Below are 16,822 nucleotides of genomic sequence, written 5' to 3'. Positions count from 1 at the left end.
CCCCGACAATTCTTCTTTTATTTATTTTGTTAGCTTGTTAGCTTTTATTTTTTAATCTTTTTTGGGGGGGGGAGGGGAGGGAGAGGGGGGTGCTGGGGAAGGAGGACCGAGGAGGTGTGAAGTCAGTCCTCTCATTGTCATTGTTTTTTCGTTGTTGTGGTTCTTTTTGCTCTTTTGCAGAGCCTCTCAGAAGAACCGTTTTTATGAATTTGGATTTTATTTTATTTTTTGTGATTGTGAGTAGGGGGTAGCTTTTATTGAGGAATATTTTTATTTGGCTTTGAAATCTTTTTGTTTTGTTTTTAGATATATATTATATAAATATATATTTTGGGGGGCGGGCAGGGCAGGAGGAAGGAACAGGACTCGGTCATGAGAAAGCAAAAGGTTATCTTGGAAAGGACGCATTGCGATGTCAAGTGAAGGCAGTTCCAAAGGGTAGGCAGAGAGCAGGGAGATGTCGCTGCATCGGGCAGATTCTCTTTCTCTCGGTCTCTCTCTCTTTTTTGTGTGAAAAAAGAAACCTTTTCTTTCTATCAAGGTGAGGCTTTGAGAAACGTGCCGAATTAGCAGAAGGCAATTGCTGTGGAACGAATAATGAACTGTATATTTTGCTAAGTGGACTAAGAGGAAGAAGAAAACACTATTCCTGATGACTGAATTCCCCCCTCCCCTCCTTTCCCCTCCCCTAGATTTTAGGTTTCTGTGGGTTTTTATTATTGTTATTTTGTTCTCCGCCCCCTTCCCTTTGATCTTTCCTGTATCATATGTAAATATTGCAGGGCAGTCTTTGGCCTTGTTGTGCACCAAGCAAACTCTGGGTTTCTTAAGCTTCCTTTCTTTTTCCTCTTCTCATTCTGGCCCTCTTGATGCCGAAAACGTGAGCAATACTCTCTCCAGTTGGACCGTGACGAACCTCTTTCCCCTCCCCCTTTTTTATACCTTTTACTGTATAAGATTTTAAGACCTCTGGGAGTCTGGTGGGGTGGGGAGCAGGAGGAGGAGGAGGGCGCTTGGGGGGTGTTGGGGGGGAGGGCGGGTTTGGAAAGAGTTGGGTAAGAGCTACTTGCATCATCTGGTGCGGAGGGGGGGCTGCTGTGTTGCTGAGCGGCTTGCGCCAGGCTCAGCATGCGGGCGTCGTGCCCCCCCTCTCATGACGGTGCCAGCGCCCGCTTTAGAAAAGGGCTTCTTCAGCCACCACTGCTGGTCTCTGTTGACGCTTTGGGTGGATGTAACTCTCCCAATATTTACTGCTTCCTGCCAAGAGGGTGGGCAATCGCTTAGGGCGGGGGTGTTGAGGGCGTCTGTTCGCCCCCCCATCTCCCTCACTTTTTACTGTAAAGGTGGGTGGTGATTCAGGCAAAAAAGGTGTGTGTGTTTGTGTGTTTTGCTAGTGAGAGAGACTTAGGCTGTGATCCCACACCCTCCTAAACCCAGCCATCAAACCCAATGGGCATTATTTCTGAGTAAAGGCCACACCCATACCATACATCGAAAGCACATTGAATCCCGGGGGCTGTAGTTTGTCAAAGGGCGCCGAGAGTTGTTAAGAGACCCCCTGTTACCTTCCCAGAGTTACAGCTCTCAGGGTGGTTGAACCATCTGTCCCCTCTTTGCAGGGGAATTGTGAAGGGGAGGGAAGGTCTCAGCACCAAAACAAACTGTGGTTCCCAGGATTATTACTATTATTATTTTGTAGGGGCGGGGAATTCATGGCTGTATTGAGTGGTTTTAACTGGTATGGTGTGAATGTGGCCCAGGATCTGGTAGAAAGGTTCTCAGGGATCCTGTGAGTTTGGGGGGGGGGAGAGAAGCTCTGGACCCCCCATCCTGTTTTACTATGCCAGGATACCGTTTGTTCTTAAGAAAGGCACATTTGAATCATAGAATTGTAGGGCTGGAAGGGCCCCAAAGGGTCACCTGTAGTTCAACCCCCTGCGATGCAAGGATCACAGCTAATTTTGCTGAGACTGACCCCACTGGGAAAACCGTCTTCCTGCCAGGGGCGAGGTGAGCAAAGTTTGCCTCCTGCGGTAGAAGTGGAAAGTGAAGGGCCGCTCTGCACACATTCAGCGCTCTCTTTGAAGCAGAAAGTTAAATCCCCATTCATTTCCCCTTGCACATGGCCCTCTGCATCTTCCTTCGACTCATCTCGCGGGGGCCTTTCTTTGTCTTCCGCACACCTTCTATCAAGATTTGCTACTACAGTGGTACCTCTGGTTGCAAACGGGATCTGTTCTGGAGCTCCGTTCGCAACCTGATAGGAATGCAACCCGCATCTGCGCACACGTGTGGGTCGCGATTCGCCGCTTCTGTTCATGTGCGAGCGGCGAAACCCGGAAGTAACCCTTTCCGGTACTTCTGCGGGATGCAACCTGAAAAGACATAACCTGAACTGAACGTAACAAGAGGTATGACTGTGCACAGCCATGGAGAGACTGGGAAGTGTGACGTGTGTCTCCCCTTGGAACAGGCATAGCCAGTCATGCTCTCTGGGTGTGACTGGACTACATCTCCCAGCCTTGGCCTGGCTGGCAGGTGGGGCTGTTGGGAGTTGGAGCCCAAGAGCAGCTACACTGGCTATCCACTCCCTAGGCCACATTTGCATGCCTCACCTGCACGCCTCATTTTCAAGCTACTTGCCTTTTTGCGGGACTCTTCCTTCCCCGCTCTTCTTGCTACCACGAGGACGGGCCGTAGCTCAGAGGCACAGAGTGCCTGCTTTGGGTGCAGAAGGTCCCAGGTTCATACCTTGGGGTCTGTGTAGACAGGAATAAGCTAGATGACGGATGAACTGACTTGTGCAAGGCAGCTTCTTTGTATGTGACATTCTGTGTGGTGAGTTGCTGCCCCAGAGTGGGCTTTTGGATTGCTTCTGACTACCATACTTGAATTCCGATCCCCCCAAGGCCCGTTTTTGGGGAACCAGTGCTCTCGCAGAGGCGAGCCATGGCTCCGTCCAGATGTAGATGTGGCCTTTCCAAAGGATTTTGGGCATCACTAAGGTGGGAAGCAGGCAGATCCAACCCCTGTGAGGCCTCCTCCAGAGAGGGAAAGTGTGTGATGCGAAAGGATTCAGACATGCTGCAGCCATGTCCCTGCCTCTCTGCTTCAGCCTTTCAATAAGACAACATTTTGGTGCCCGAAGGGGAAGATCCCAGTGGCGCCACTCCCTCTCCCCACATGCCTATCAGTGGAGCTATCAGTCCAGTGTGATGATCTCCCATGCAACCTCCACTGAAATGAACGGCATATGTGCAAGAGTATCATAGTTCGTGACATCACAGGCACTAGCCACTGCGTTCTGCCTACTAACTGAAGGGCACTTTCACAGCTGTTCCTTTCAGGGAGGCTTGTGCCAGGGACCTTCCTTCTGGATCGATTGCATGTAGGGAATGGTGTGGATGGGTGTTGTGCCATCTACATTTTGGGGGGACGGAAATGCCTTGGGCCCACCCTTCAAAGAATTGCCACTTTGGCAAGGAAGGAAGCTGTAGGATCTGCTGAGCCTCTTTGAGGTGGCAAGAGAAAATTGATCTATATATGTTTGGGGGGAATGTGCAAAATCCCACTTGTCTCAGGTTCCTCTGTCCTGGCCCCTTTCTCCCGCACAGCCAACCAGCAGAGGGTCTCTCTGCCCATTGCATTACTTAGTCAACGTTAAAAGATGCCTCCACATCGTCCAGGTGTGGCAAGTGTGCAGTTTGGGTAAGGGCCATGGTAGAGAGCATCTGCTTTGCATGCAGATGGTCTCGGGTCCAATCCCCCCCACCATTGCCAAGTAGAACTAAGGCTCCTATCCCAAACCATTGAGAGCCTCTGCCTGTCAGTGCAGACAATACTGAGCTACATGGACTAAGGGTCTGACTCTGTTTCAAGCAGCACTCCATCCATCCCTTGCTTGCAGCTTCCTCTTGGTGTGTGCATACTTAGTTGCAGGCTCCATTTCCTCTTTACATGTGTAATGCAATACTTCATGGGTGAGAATTTCCAGTTGCAATAAATCAATACCCTTTTGTTGCGGAGGCGGGGAGCTTAAATTTTCCTCTTCCGGGGCTGGGTCTGAAATCTGTTTAAACTTGAACCAAAGACCTTGTCTGAGCCTTTTCTTAAGATGCAGTCTGACACTTATGCCCAGGGAAAATAAAACACAGCTTCATCTTAAGTCAAATAATAACAATAATAATTTTTTTAGCGCCTTTCCTCAAACTTAGCCCCTATGAGCAAGAGACAAATCCAGCCTTCCCCAACCTGGTGCCCTCCAGATGTTTTGGGCTGCGTCAGCCCTCGGCCAATACGACCACGGCATCTACTCTAGCATTTCCATGCTGGCTGGAGGCTGATGGCAATTTTCGTCCAAAAGAAATGCAGAGCACGCCAGGTTGTGGAAGTCTGGACACACAACAACGCCCAAAACAGAATCTTTGCTTCCTCAAGACTGGTGACTAGTGACCATTTCCCAAACAGCGTTGAAAGTAGCAGAAAAGAGCCGGCGTCATTTCCTGGGGGGTTCCTTTGTCCTGCTATAACAACTTCGGTCGGGCAGGTTTTTGAAATGACCAGAAGCCTACAGAACCTGTTTGACCAGGATCAGCTTAAACTTCATGCAGCCTGCAGGGGCTGCTCAGAGTTGGGAGTCCAGCAACATCTGGAGGGAAACAGATGTCCCTTATCCCTGCACTCACTTCAGAGTGCATGTTTTAATGCTGCTTTATTTGCGGGGGGGACTCCATGGAGGATAAAGCTGTCGATGACTATTAGCTGCTGTGTTTTACCTCCACTGTTGGAAGCAGTGAACGCAGGTGAGGAAAGTTATTCCTGCACTCAGGTTCTGCCTACGTGCTTCCCCAAAGAGGCACCTGGATGGCCACTGTGAGGGCAGGGGGCTGGACCAGATGGGCCCCCTTTGGCCTGATCCAGCAGGGCTCTTCTTATGTTCTTATGGAGCTTCCAGGTCCAGAGGCAGTCTATCTAAATTATTAGGTTCTTTGGGGCATTTGCCTCTACTGTGAGAACAAAGAGGCCAGACTAGAGGAGCCTTTGGGCCTGATCCATCTGCAGGGCTCTTCATACATTCTTATGCATATAGAAAACCAGTGCGCCGTGCTTTGTGATGTACCCCAGCCCCCCTTCACCTGCTGGTTTCATGTCACTAGAGAAGATTTCCTTAACTGGAACCTCCAAACCCAAGCGGCGGAAGCATCCACTTTGCATCCTTGGCATGTAATCCTTCGGGGCAGGGCTAGGAGGGACTCCGCTGCCAGTGTGGACAGTACTGAGCTAGACGAACCAATGGCCTGACCTGGAATAAGGCAGCTTCCCATGCTGCTATTTAACTCGGAACCATGAGGACTAGCACCTTGTCAAAAGAAGGGCCCTAGGTCACTGGCAGAGCACTTTGCATGCAGAAGGTCCCAGGTTCTGTCCCCAATGGCATCTCTGGGCAAGACTGGGAGAGACCCCTGCCTCAGACACCGGAGAGCCACTGCCAGGCAGTGTAGGCAATACTGAGGAGATGATTCTGTATAAGGCAGCCCCCCTGCATCCTGAAGTGGAACAGTCCAGGTGTGAAGCCTTTTGACTGCTCATCAGCGTCAGCCACCCCTTTCTGTTCTCTCTCTTTCTCTCTGCCTCATGCCCCCCTCCCTCTCTTTGGGGTGATGTCCTTGCTGCCTTGTCCTCAAACCCCAAGTCCCCACCTGAAGCAGGTCATAAATATTGGGAGAGTTCTCTTTTTTTATTCTTTTTCTTCTTTTTTTGCGGGGCGGGGGGGTGGAGAGGGAAGGAGCGGGGGTGGGGTGGGATAACTTAGCGAATTAGTACTGGAAACACAAAGCAATAATTTTTGTTACTGAGACGAGTCTGTATGTCCTTTTTTTAAAAAAAGAAGAAGCGAAAGTGCAGCCGCAATTTATTGGGTTTATTTTTATTCTCGAGTCTTCAGCCTTGGGGGGCTGCAGAGGGGGTGGGGGGACACACACAGCCGTGCCTCCCCCCTCGGTACACGTGCTGAGCTGCTTCTCCAACCACATCCCTTACCTGCGGCGCCACCAAGATCCGGAGTTTGCGACTCTCTTGGCAATAGCCCAGGTGTCAGGGGGTGGGAGGGTCTGTGATTTGGGGGAGGGGGGGAGCTACTGCTGCTGTGTCTGTTCTTTTTTTTTTTTAAGAGAAAAAAAAATAAAGCTGTGGTTTTTATTAAGCCAGTTTTATTATACGTCAATGTTCTCTCTGCATACCTGTAACCCCTTTTTCCAGATTTTCAGTTTTAAATTCCTAATAAATTATTTGAAAACGGCTTTTGGCTTTGTTGGTGTGGTTTGGAAGTGGGCGAACGCTGCCATGGAAGTGTGCGGAGTTTGCATCTAGAAATCTCCCTGCAGGGAGAATGGGCTGTTGGGGTGTGGCTCAGTGGCAAAACATCTCCTCTGCATACAGAAAGTTCCCAGTTCGAATCCCAGCATCTCCAGGTAAACTCCTGCTTGAGATTCTGGAGAGCTGCTGCCAGTCAGTGTAAGCTCAATAGGCCAGTGGCCTACCTCAGCATAGGGCAGCTTCCCGTGTTCCTGATTGGAAAGGGCAATTGTTCAGTGGCGGAGTGCCTGCTGAAGGTCCCTGCTCCAATCTCTGGCACCTCCAGGTAGCGCTGGGAATAGATCTGAAACCTGGGAAAGCTGCTGCCAGCCAGTGTTGACATCACTGAACTAGACGAACCAACATGTTCCACTTTGTTCCTGAGCTTCTAGAAACCAGAAAGGATGAGGGGAAGGGCTGTGACTCGGACACAGAGCAGCTGCCTCGCATGCAGAAGGCCCCAAGTTAAGTCCCCGGCAGCACCTTCAGTGTCCCCTGTTTGAAGCCCTGGAGACCCACTGCCAGCCAGTGTAGGCAGCACTAAGCTAGATGGATCAGCGATCTGACAGGTAACAGGCAGCCTCGTTAAGTTCCCATGTTGTGGTGTGGTGGCGATGGTCCCATGGCATTTGATATTTTCTACCTGAGACTCCAAACCCTGAAGAAAGCCAAGAAGCAGAAGAATCGGTCACAAAGTGGCAACTTGTGGGCCTCAGTTATCCCTGACCACTGGCCATGCTGGCTGGAGCTGATGGAAGTTGGAGGGCTGCAGTTTCCCAACTCCTGGGGCAGATCAAGGCCTCCATCTTTGATGACCAGCATATTTCAAAGCAGAAACGCTATAATAAAAGGCAAAACCCAATTTTTCCTCACAACAACCCTGTGGAGAGGAGAGTGACTGGCTCCCAAGGTCACCCAGTGATTTTGTGGGGGTGCTTATTGGTTGTTTTTCGTTTTGTTACACATTTTCTGTCCTCGTTTTGTATTTTTATGTCGTGAACTGCCCTGTGATCTTCGGTTGGAGGGTGGTGCACCAATTTAATACAGTGGTACCTTGGGTTACATACGCTTCAGGTGACATACTCTTCAGGTTACAGACTCCGCTAACCCAGAAATAGTACCACGGGTTAAGAACTTTGCTTCAGGAGGAGAACAGAAATTGTTCTCCGGCGGCGCATTAGCAGCTGGAGGCCCCATTAGCTAAAGTAGTTCTTCAGGTTAAGAAGAGTTTCAGGTTAAGAATGGACCTCCGGAACGAATTAAGTACTTAACCCGAGGTATCACTGTAAATGAAAATATTCCGCCTGCACAAGCCCCATTGAAATCAATAGGCGCGCATTTCCGCCTCCTCACAAACCCTTGAGCCAGCCTGCTCCTTCGCAAGTGCTGCTCTCCCAGGGCTTGGGGTCTGCAGATAGACTGGAACTGGATTGGCGCCAGTGTCCTGTTACGTCTTGGAAATCTGGGCAGCCGCCAATGTCCTGAGAGCAGGCCCTCCTGGCCACTCGAGCTGATGTGCTGTTTAGTACGAGGACATTCTTGGAACTGAGGAATAGCCACGTGGTGGGTCTGCTGTTGACCCGAAGCTGGAGTGAGTTGCCCAATTGGAGGCGTTTTAAAAACAGCCGTTTTAGCCTGGCACAGCGGTAATGTGTGTGTGGGGGGGGGGCACCTGTTGATTTTCGCACAATCAATTTACGAATGATTTCCATTTGCACAGGTGTCGTCAGCCAGCAGAATGCAGCTTAAGTGCTGTGTGTGTGTGTGTGTGTGTGTGTGTGTGTGTGTGTAGTGCTTGCAAAGCACTCAAGCCATCTTGGGGTTGCTTTTGTCACAGCCAAGGCCAGTGAGAGCCAGCGTGGAATAGTGGTTAGAGTGCTGGACTAGGCCCTGGGAGAGACCAGGGCTCGGATCCTGACTTGGCCGTGAATCTCACTGGGTGACCTTGCGTCAGGCACTCGCTAACTCTAAAACTCACCCTACCTCAGAGGGTTGTTTTGAGAATAGAATGGAGAGCAGGAGAACTCTCTAGGCCATCTTGAGCTCCCTGGATGAAAGGTGAGATAGACATGGAATTAAAGAACAGATAAAATCTCCTGTGATTCTGAAAATAAATTCTCAAATTGATGGCAGCCTATTTCATGTGGCCAGGTGTACTTGAAATGATTTCGCTGTGTTGGCGGTCGGATCCACAATATCATTTCTTAAGCGGCATGAATGGAAAAGTTCAAGAGGCCCCAAAGGTTTGTGGTAGAGCGCTGTGGGTTAAACCACAGAGCCTAGGGCTTGCCGATCAGAAGGTCGGTGGTTCGAATCCCCGCAACGGGGTGAGCTCCCGTTGCTCGGTCCCTGCTCCTGCCAACCTAGCAGTTCATAAGCACGTCAAAGTGCAAGTAGATAAATAGGTACCGCTCCAGCGGGAAGGTAAACGGCGTTTCCGTGCGCTGCTCTGGTTTGCCAGAAGTGGCTTAGTCATGCTGGCCACATGACCCGGAAGCTGTACGCCGGCTCCCTCGGCCAATAAAGCGAGATGAGCGCCGCAACCCCAGAGTCGGGGTACCTTTACCTTTTACATTTCTATCATTCATTCATTCATTCAATGGATATGCCACCCTTCTTTCTGAAGGAGTCGAGCGTGGCAAACACAGCCATAGTAGAACTTTTTTTTAAAAAAAATAAATAGAGCATTCTTAAAACATTCTAAAAAACAGTTTAAAATACTTCATTCCATGATCTCAGAGTTTCCAGAAACAGTGCATATCAGCCATCAAATGCCTGGGCAAAAAGATGTTTTCAAATCCATCCTGAATGTCAGTAATGAGACAGGCATGCAGACCTCACCAAAGAGAGCATTCCAGAACCGGGGAACCACCACCGAAAAGGCCCCGTCACAGGTCAGTGCCAATGATGATGATGATAAATAAAATGATGATGATTGCCTGACACCATCAGTGCCTTCCATCAGTTGGGAGGGCTCTCTTGTTCAATCCTGGCACCTCCACTTAGGTTAGGAAAAAACTGGGGGAGGCTAGCAGAGGCAACCTGGCCCTTATAGTTCTAAAACAGACAACCTGGGGCAGGAGGAATTTGGGATTTGCTTTGCCCGTTGCCCGGGAATCCTAGTTTAAGCTGTTTTGCATCCAGCAACTGTTCTCCTTTGCTATTCCTTCCAAGATTAGTCCTGGCTGCAAAAACTGGCTATGTGGGTTGAGTCCCAGCTTGAATCAAGTGGTGAATAGAATAGAATAGAATTTATTATTTATACACGGCCCATCTGGCTGGGTTTCCCCAGCCACTCTGGGCAGCTTCCAACAGAACATTAAAATACAGTAGCCTGTTATACATTAAAAGCTTCCCTAAAGAGGGCTGCCTTCAGATGTCTTCTAAAAATTTGGTAGGTGTTCTTCTCTTTGACAACTGGTGGGAGGGCGTTCCACAGGGCGGGCGCCACTACCGAGAAGGCCCTCTGCCTGGTTCCCTGTAACTTGGCTTCTCGCAGTGAGGGAACCGCCAGAAGGTCCTCGGCGCTGGACCTCAGCATCCAGGCGGAATGATGAGGGTGGAGACGCTCCTTCAGGTATACTGGACCAAGGCCGTTTAGGGCTTTAAAGGTCAGCACCAACACTTTGAATGGTGCTTGGAAACGTACTGGGAGCCAATGTAGGTCTTTCAAGACCGGTGTTATGTGGTCTCGGCGGCCGCTCCCAGTCTCCAGTCTAGCTGCCGCATTCTGGATTAACTGTAGTTTCTGGGACACCTTCAAAGGTAGCCCCACGTAGAGCACAGGGTGGTGGAAAAACCACCAGGGTTATGTTTTTAAAAGGGTGTTTGTGAAACGAGATTCCTCTCTAGCGAAGGCTAAGCTGCGTATTGGAAAGGGAAACGGCTGCTTTTCCATTGGCCTTGCTTGACACTCAAGCCACCACCCCGGTCAACCTCTAACGGAAGAAGGATGCTTATAGAAAGGTAAACAGGGCACTCTTATCTCGGATCCAGGTGCCAAGGGGAGGGCAGGGTATAAAGATGCAGGGAAGTGAAGGACGGCCACTAGGACTTGGACGCCTGACGAAATGAACCTCGCCCTCCTCCTAGTTCTCCTGGCATCAGGTGAGTTGCAACCCAGTGAAGTTGCGAATTCCTTGCTTTGCAGATGCATTCTGATCGGCCTGGAAAGATGGGGTTTTTAGGGTTGTTGTGGGTTTTTTTGCTATTTGGGTGGTTCAATAAACTTGTGGAAACCATCTGTATGTCTGGTTCAGACCATGGGTGCCTTTAAAAAGCAAAAAAAAGTCGTCTTGGTGGCTCCTTCCTCCTTCCATTTTGGAACTCCCCATTTTTTGCAAGTGAAATATTGCAATTACAAGTATTTGGAGTGTAAACCGCTGTGTGTGATCTAATCTCTGTAATATTCCCCCTTCATGGGGGAAATTTCTAAAAATGTTTTTGAGGTGGTCTGGAAGACAGTTTTCTTGCTTTTCTTTGAAATCATTGGATACAATTTGCCCCGAGCAAGAGTTTTATAATATTTAAAGCACCCTGGCCTATGAATGGTGTTCTGTGTACCTCTTGAAGCATGGGTGTATCCAGGATTTATGTTGGGGGGCGGCAGGACTTTTGTTGGGGGTGCAGAATCTGCGATGTGATTGGTCAGTTAGTTATTTTTATTGTTTTACTTGTTTTAGGGGTGCAGCGGCACTCCATGTACCCAACCCTCTGCTATGCCCGTGCTCTAAAGTCTTCTCTTTTGTTCCAGCATTGCATGCCTTCCCTTCTTGCTTGGCCAGCTGGGAAGCACAACTCTAGCCTGGTAATTCCCAGACTTGCACGCTGGGGGCAGTTGAAGCAAAGTGTTGCATTAAATCTTCAAAGAGCTCCTAGGAGCCCAAACTGTAAGCCACATCTCTGTATGAGTTCCTGCTCCAGCCCTCTCTCTTTCCAGTGAGTCTCTACCTTGAACAGGCTTCCTCAACCTTGGCCCTCCAGATGTTTTGAGACTACAATTCCCATCATCCCTGACCACTGGTCCTGCTAGCTAGGGATCATGGGAGTTGTAGGCCAAAAAAACATCTGGAAGGCCAAGGTTGAGGAAGCCTGGCCTTGAGCATGGCTGGGCCTTTCCATTGCACCTGCTGCACAAGCTCAGCAGAGTCCCGTGCTTTTCCAAGGAGTATGCCTGTCGCCACTCTGCATGTCCAGTGCAACCCTGCATGCCCAGGGTTCAGGCAGGAATATTTAGTTTGTTTCTGGCATTGTTCATGGCTTGGACAGCTCAGTCAGTAGAGCATAAGACCCTTAGCTTCAAGGTGGTGAGTTCAAGCCACTGGAACAATAAATACATTTGAAAGAGCAAAGGAACTGAAATAAATACATTTTAAAGAGCAAAGGAATTGAAATGCGATAATGTGTAAAACGTGCAGGGGTAAGCAAGGCAATAATAAAAGAATCAATTGAACAATGATTAAATTATAACAACACAACAAGACGGAAGAAGTAAAAAAACATTGAGATCACACATGGGTGAAGGGGAACGGGGGGTATAGGGGAATTTGAAACATTATTTATAATATAAAAGCTTTAACATAAAATTTCTAACTGTGTTGTATTTGTACACAGCAATGAGAAGTTTAGAGTAATTAGGTATACTTTAATTTAGTTAATTATGTAATAGGCTTATGTTAGAAAATGAATATGGATGTTGAATTTAATGTTTGTAATTTTTTTTGTTTTTTTTTGTTTTGGAAATAATAAACAAATAAACAAATAAACAAGGAACTGAAATGCAAAGTTAAACATACAGCCATTGAAAAGGTGGGAATAACTACCTAAATCCAAAGAAAGATACGTACTCACAGGAGCTTTCGAAAGGCTCTCTGAGCATGCATCGTCCTCTGAGAAGTTTTTGTGTGAGTGTGTGTCGCTTTGGCTTCAACCAGAGCCAGGGCCTTTTCAACTCTGGCTCCAGCCTGGTGGAACGCTCTGCCTCATGAGACCAGGGCCCTGCAGGATCTGATTTCTTTCCGCAGGGCCTGTAAGACAGAGTTGTTCCACCTGGCCTTTGGCTTGGAGCCAATTTGATTCCCTCCCTCTTTCCCTCTCTTTCTTTTTTCTTTTCCTTCTCCTCCTGCGATGAGGCTACATTTTAATATTTTAATATTCCATTATTTTAATGTATTTTATTTTTGTTTTTAAGTTGTAATCATTCATCTTGTTTTTATTATTGCTTGTAAGCCGCTCTGAGCCCGGCCTTGGCTGGGGAGGGCGGGGTATAAATAAATTATTATTATTATTATTATTATTATTATTATTATTATTATTATTATTATTATTATTATTATTTGTTTCCTAGCGGGCACTGCCCATGCTGCCATCCTCCGGAACCTGTGGCAATTCCGTAACATGATCAAATGCACCATGCCATCCAGTGACCCCCTCAGGGATTACAACAACTACGGCTGCTACTGCGGCTTGGGGGGCAGCGGGACACCAATTGATGCCCTGGACACGTAAGCAGCCATCTTTCTTAAAGCACTCAAACCCTCTGCTCGGCATTGTGCATTCTCATTGTGATTTTGAGATGAGGTAGGTCCCGCTGGAGCAAACGTCCCCAACTGTTTGGCTTCCAAATGTTTTGGACTACAACTCCCATCAGGCCTGGCCAGCGCAGCACAATGGGAGTTGTAGTCAAAGCACCTGAAAGGCATTCGGGTGCAGAAGGCCATTTTCTGGGAAGAACCTGCCTTGCCACTCACTCACTCTTTTTAAAAAATATATGTATATATTGATGCTCTACAGGTTTATACATTTCACTAATTTTATGACCGTTTTAATGTTTCAAAACTTGACTTCCTTCCCCCCCTCTTTCTGTAGTTCTTTAAATTTATTTTTAATATCTTCTGCATATCTGAAATTAACTTAATTTGCTCATTTATTTATCTGCTTCAAATATATACACTTATAAAACTGCAGATGATTACAATAATCCTGCCAATGTTCTTATCTGTTTACAATTTATCTGCAAATAGTCAGCAAACCATTTCCATTCTTTTATAAAAAGTCTGTTGTCTTGACTTCTTAATTCTTCCGGATGCCTTGCCACTCTCTGGATTAGGTAGAGAGCTTGGTCTCTTCCAGCAAGAAAGCTTTCTGAATTTGTCAGGCGCCAGGAGAACCGTTCTGAATCTTTTTCTTTTTCTTTCTGCTTCCTGAGCAGCTGCTGCCAAATCCACGACAACTGCTATTCCGCAGCCAAGAAGCACCCGGACTGCACTTTCATCCTGGACAATCCTTACACAAAGACCTACTCCTACACCTGCTCTGGCACTGAAATCACCTGTACGGGTAAATGCACTTCATATGCCATGCTTAGCAGAGGCTCTGGCACAGTTGGTAATGCACATGCTTTCTTCCTTGCAAGTGGAACAGATTCTCTTTCACTTGAGGTTTTGAAACATAGCTTGGATGGCCACTTCTCAGGGATTCTTCAGATACAATTCCTGGATTGTAGAAGACCCCTGGGGTCCCTTCTACCAACTCTACAATTCTATAACCTTGGATCTGGTCCCAGGCTTGTGCTGTCAGACCCCCCTTTCCTCAAGCTGGTGCCCTCCAGACATGGCTGAACTACAACTCCCATCATGCCTGCTCTGGCTAATGGGAGTTGGAATCCAGCAACACCTGGAAGGCCCGTTTCCTAATGCCTGGTATAGTTAAAGGTTTATGCCAGGGCTTCTCAAACTTGGGTCTCCAGCTGCTTATGGACTACAGCTCCCATCGTCCCTGGCCACTGGTCCTGCTAGCCAGGGATGATGGGAGTTGTAGTCCAAAAACCAGCTGGAGACCCAAGTTTGGGAAACTCTGGTTTATTTGTATGATTACAAATCAGATGTGGTTGGAAAATATGTGAGGACGATACAGAGACACTGGCGTGCGAGCGTTTAGGTCAACTGGATTTGCCTTACAAGGGGGGTGAGCGAATGAGGGCAATTTCAGGCTGAAGGGTTTGTGTGGATTAGTGGAACCACTGTTGAAGATCCAGGACACCTAAAAGGAAGCAGCTCTTTGTGCAACACATAGTTAATCTATGGAACTCCCTCCTGCAGGAGACAATAACAGCCACCAACCTAGACAGCTTTAAAACATGCAAATTCATGGAGGAGGCTATAAATGGCTATTAGCTCTACTGGCTATGCTCTGCCTTCACAGTTAGAGACAGTGATGCTTCTGGCCACTGTGAGAGCAGGATAGCGGACCATATGGGCCATTGGTCTGATTCAGCAGGCTTTTCTTAAGTTCTCGTTCATTCATTCAATTTATATTCTGCACTTCCTCCCAAAGGAGCCCAATAGCAAACACATCCATCCATTCTCTCTCCCAAACATGGGCATAGCCAGAATTTATTTCAGGGGGAACGATGCAATTGGTCAAGTCGGTTGCCAGGAACAGTATTCTTCAACCAACCAGCAGAGGACAGGAATGTTTTTAAATTCCCCTTGAAAGTCAGTAACGAGGGAGGCAGCTGCATCCTCACCAGAGGGAGGGCATTCCACAAACATGGAGCCACCACTGAAAAGGCCCTGTCAGGGGGGAGGGGGGTCAGCAACCCCTCATGGCAGAGGCACCGCCACCGAGACCTCACCTGCTGATGGTTGTTATTGGGGAAGGGACTTGCTTGGTTAACTTGCATCCCAAGACACTTAGGACGTTATATGCTTGTGCTGCCACATTGAATCAAACTCAGAAGTCTACTGGTAACTGACCTAAACTCTGGCAGTTTCAAAGGTATTTGGGGACTGTGTCCCCAGGAGGTCGTGGGCAGTATTTACTTTCCTAAAAGGGAGAGGGTGGGTTACCTGTGCTCAAGCGCACCTGAACTCCTGATTCCCCCGTCTTCTCCCAAATCTTCTTTCTCCAGAAAAGAATAACGAGTGTGAGGCTTTCATCTGTAATTGTGACCGCAGTGCCGCCATCTGTTTTGCGGGGGTTCCGTACAACAAGGATTACAAGAACCTGGATACCAGCAAATTCTGCAAGTGATGAACTGGCAACCCAGTTCAAAAGGCCCTTTGCAGGCTCTTCAAGAAGGGGAGCTATCGGAGACCCGGCTTAAAAGAAAACGTCATGCTGAGTTTGTTTGCTGATGCAAATTTAGGAGGATTGTTTCGTGTGATTTTTTTATGAAGGTGTGCTGGTGGGTGGGTGATTCCCTGAAATCCTTTAAATGTGTGAATAATAAATAAATGAATGAATGAACAAACAAACTGGGGCAGGGTGTGCGTGTTTGTGAATGGAGTCTTCTACCACCAGGGGGTTCCTGCCTCCACCCTGAGTAATAAAATAATTCCATGCTAGGGGTTATCCTTAGGAAAGGAATTGGAAAATAAAACTGCTGCTATGAAAGGGTTGCCGTACAAATCTATGTTGCAGCTGCAGTTCTGGGTGCCTTGCCTCAAAAAGGATATCGTAGAGTTGGAAAAGGTTTAGAAAAGGGAATGCAAGTGATGAAGGGGATTGACTGCCCTGTGAAGAAAAGCTGTAGCATTAGAGGCTTATAGACTCATAGGTAAAGGTACCCCTGACCATTAGGTCCAGTCACGGACGACTCTCGGGTTGTGCACTCATCTCACTCTATAGGCCGAGGGAGCAGGTGTTTGTCCACAGACAGCTTCCGGGTCATGTGGCCAGCATGACTAAACCATTTCTTTGCAAATCAGAGCATCACACAGAAACGCTGTTTACCTTGCTCCATCTTCCAAGTGACAGCATATTTGAAGATGGCTATCATATCTCCTCTCAGTGTCAGGCATGGGATAGTCCCAGCCTTATCTGTTAATAGGGACGCGGGTGGCGCTGTGGGTTAAACCACAGAGCCTAGGACTTGCCGATCAGAAGGTTGGCGGTTCAAATCCCCATGACGGGGTGAGCTCCCATTGCTCGGTCCCTGCTCCTGCCAACCTAGCAGTTCAAAAGCACATCAAAGTGCAAGTAGATAAATAGGTACCGCTCTGGCGGGAAGGTATACGGCGTTTCCGTGCGCTGCTCTGGTTCACCAGAAGCGGCTTAGTCCTGCTGGCCACATGACCTGGAAGCTGTACGCCTGCTCCCTCGGCCAGTAAAGCGAGATGAGCGCTGCAACCCCAGAGTCGTCCGCGACTGGACCTAATGGTCAGGGGTCCCTTTACCTTTCATATCTCCTCACAGTTTCAGGCATGGGATAGTCCCAGCCTTATCTGTTAATGCCATTCAACCTACAGCCAGAGGGCCTCGGAGCACACGCATAGTGCATTTTGCCTCCTCTCCACCGATTGCAAAAACCGGAGAAAGGGGCGGGGCGCAGGATCAGTCCACACATACAACCCCCAGGGGCGCTTTTGAGGCTGGATTCCCGGAGCCCCGGCACCTCTCCGTCTGGAGAAAAGAGAGGGTCGGGGTCATTGATTCTCCTCCCGGCCCCTTCCAACCTCCCCTGCCC

The 16,822-nt window shown here is 48.4% G+C and overlaps 1 protein-coding gene and 1 long non-coding RNA gene across 2 annotated transcripts in view; one reads left to right on the top strand and one right to left on the bottom strand.

Annotated features, from left to right (window-relative positions):
- LOC309521212 overlaps window positions 1–16,822 on the bottom strand; it is a 254,515-nt gene that overhangs the window by 113,963 nt on the left and 123,730 nt on the right. The gene's annotated exons all lie outside the window — the stretch shown is intronic.
- On the top strand, window positions 10,315–15,611 carry PLA2G1B (phospholipase A2 group IB). The gene is made up of 4 exons (XM_082203527.1): window positions 10,315–10,461; window positions 12,701–12,857; window positions 13,565–13,692; window positions 15,266–15,611. Exons 1-4 carry the CDS (start codon window positions 10,425–10,427, stop codon window positions 15,385–15,387), a joined length of 444 nt encoding a protein of 147 aa, XP_082059653.1. The 5' UTR covers window positions 10,315–10,424; the 3' UTR covers window positions 15,388–15,611.

This window comes from Podarcis vaucheri (assembly GCF_965113315.1).
Source record: "Podarcis vaucheri genome assembly, chromosome: 16".
Taxonomy (NCBI): Eukaryota; Metazoa; Chordata; class Lepidosauria; order Squamata; family Lacertidae; genus Podarcis; species Podarcis vaucheri.
The sequence above is the reverse complement of the archived record's forward strand: the minus strand, read 5'-3'. Positions and strand labels throughout refer to the sequence as shown.

Bases quoted from the DNA above. Each gene is read 5' to 3' on its own strand.
- PLA2G1B (XM_082203527.1), top strand. From the start codon at position 10,425: ATGAACCTCGCCCTCCTCCTAGTTCTCCTGGCATCAG. The intron at 10,462-12,700 runs GTGAGTTGCAAC...TTTGTTTCCTAG, and splicing joins CCTAGTTCTCCTGGCATCAG to CGGGCACTGCCCATGCTGCC. The intron at 12,858-13,564 runs GTAAGCAGCCAT...CTTCCTGAGCAG, and splicing joins CCAATTGATGCCCTGGACAC to CTGCTGCCAAATCCACGACA.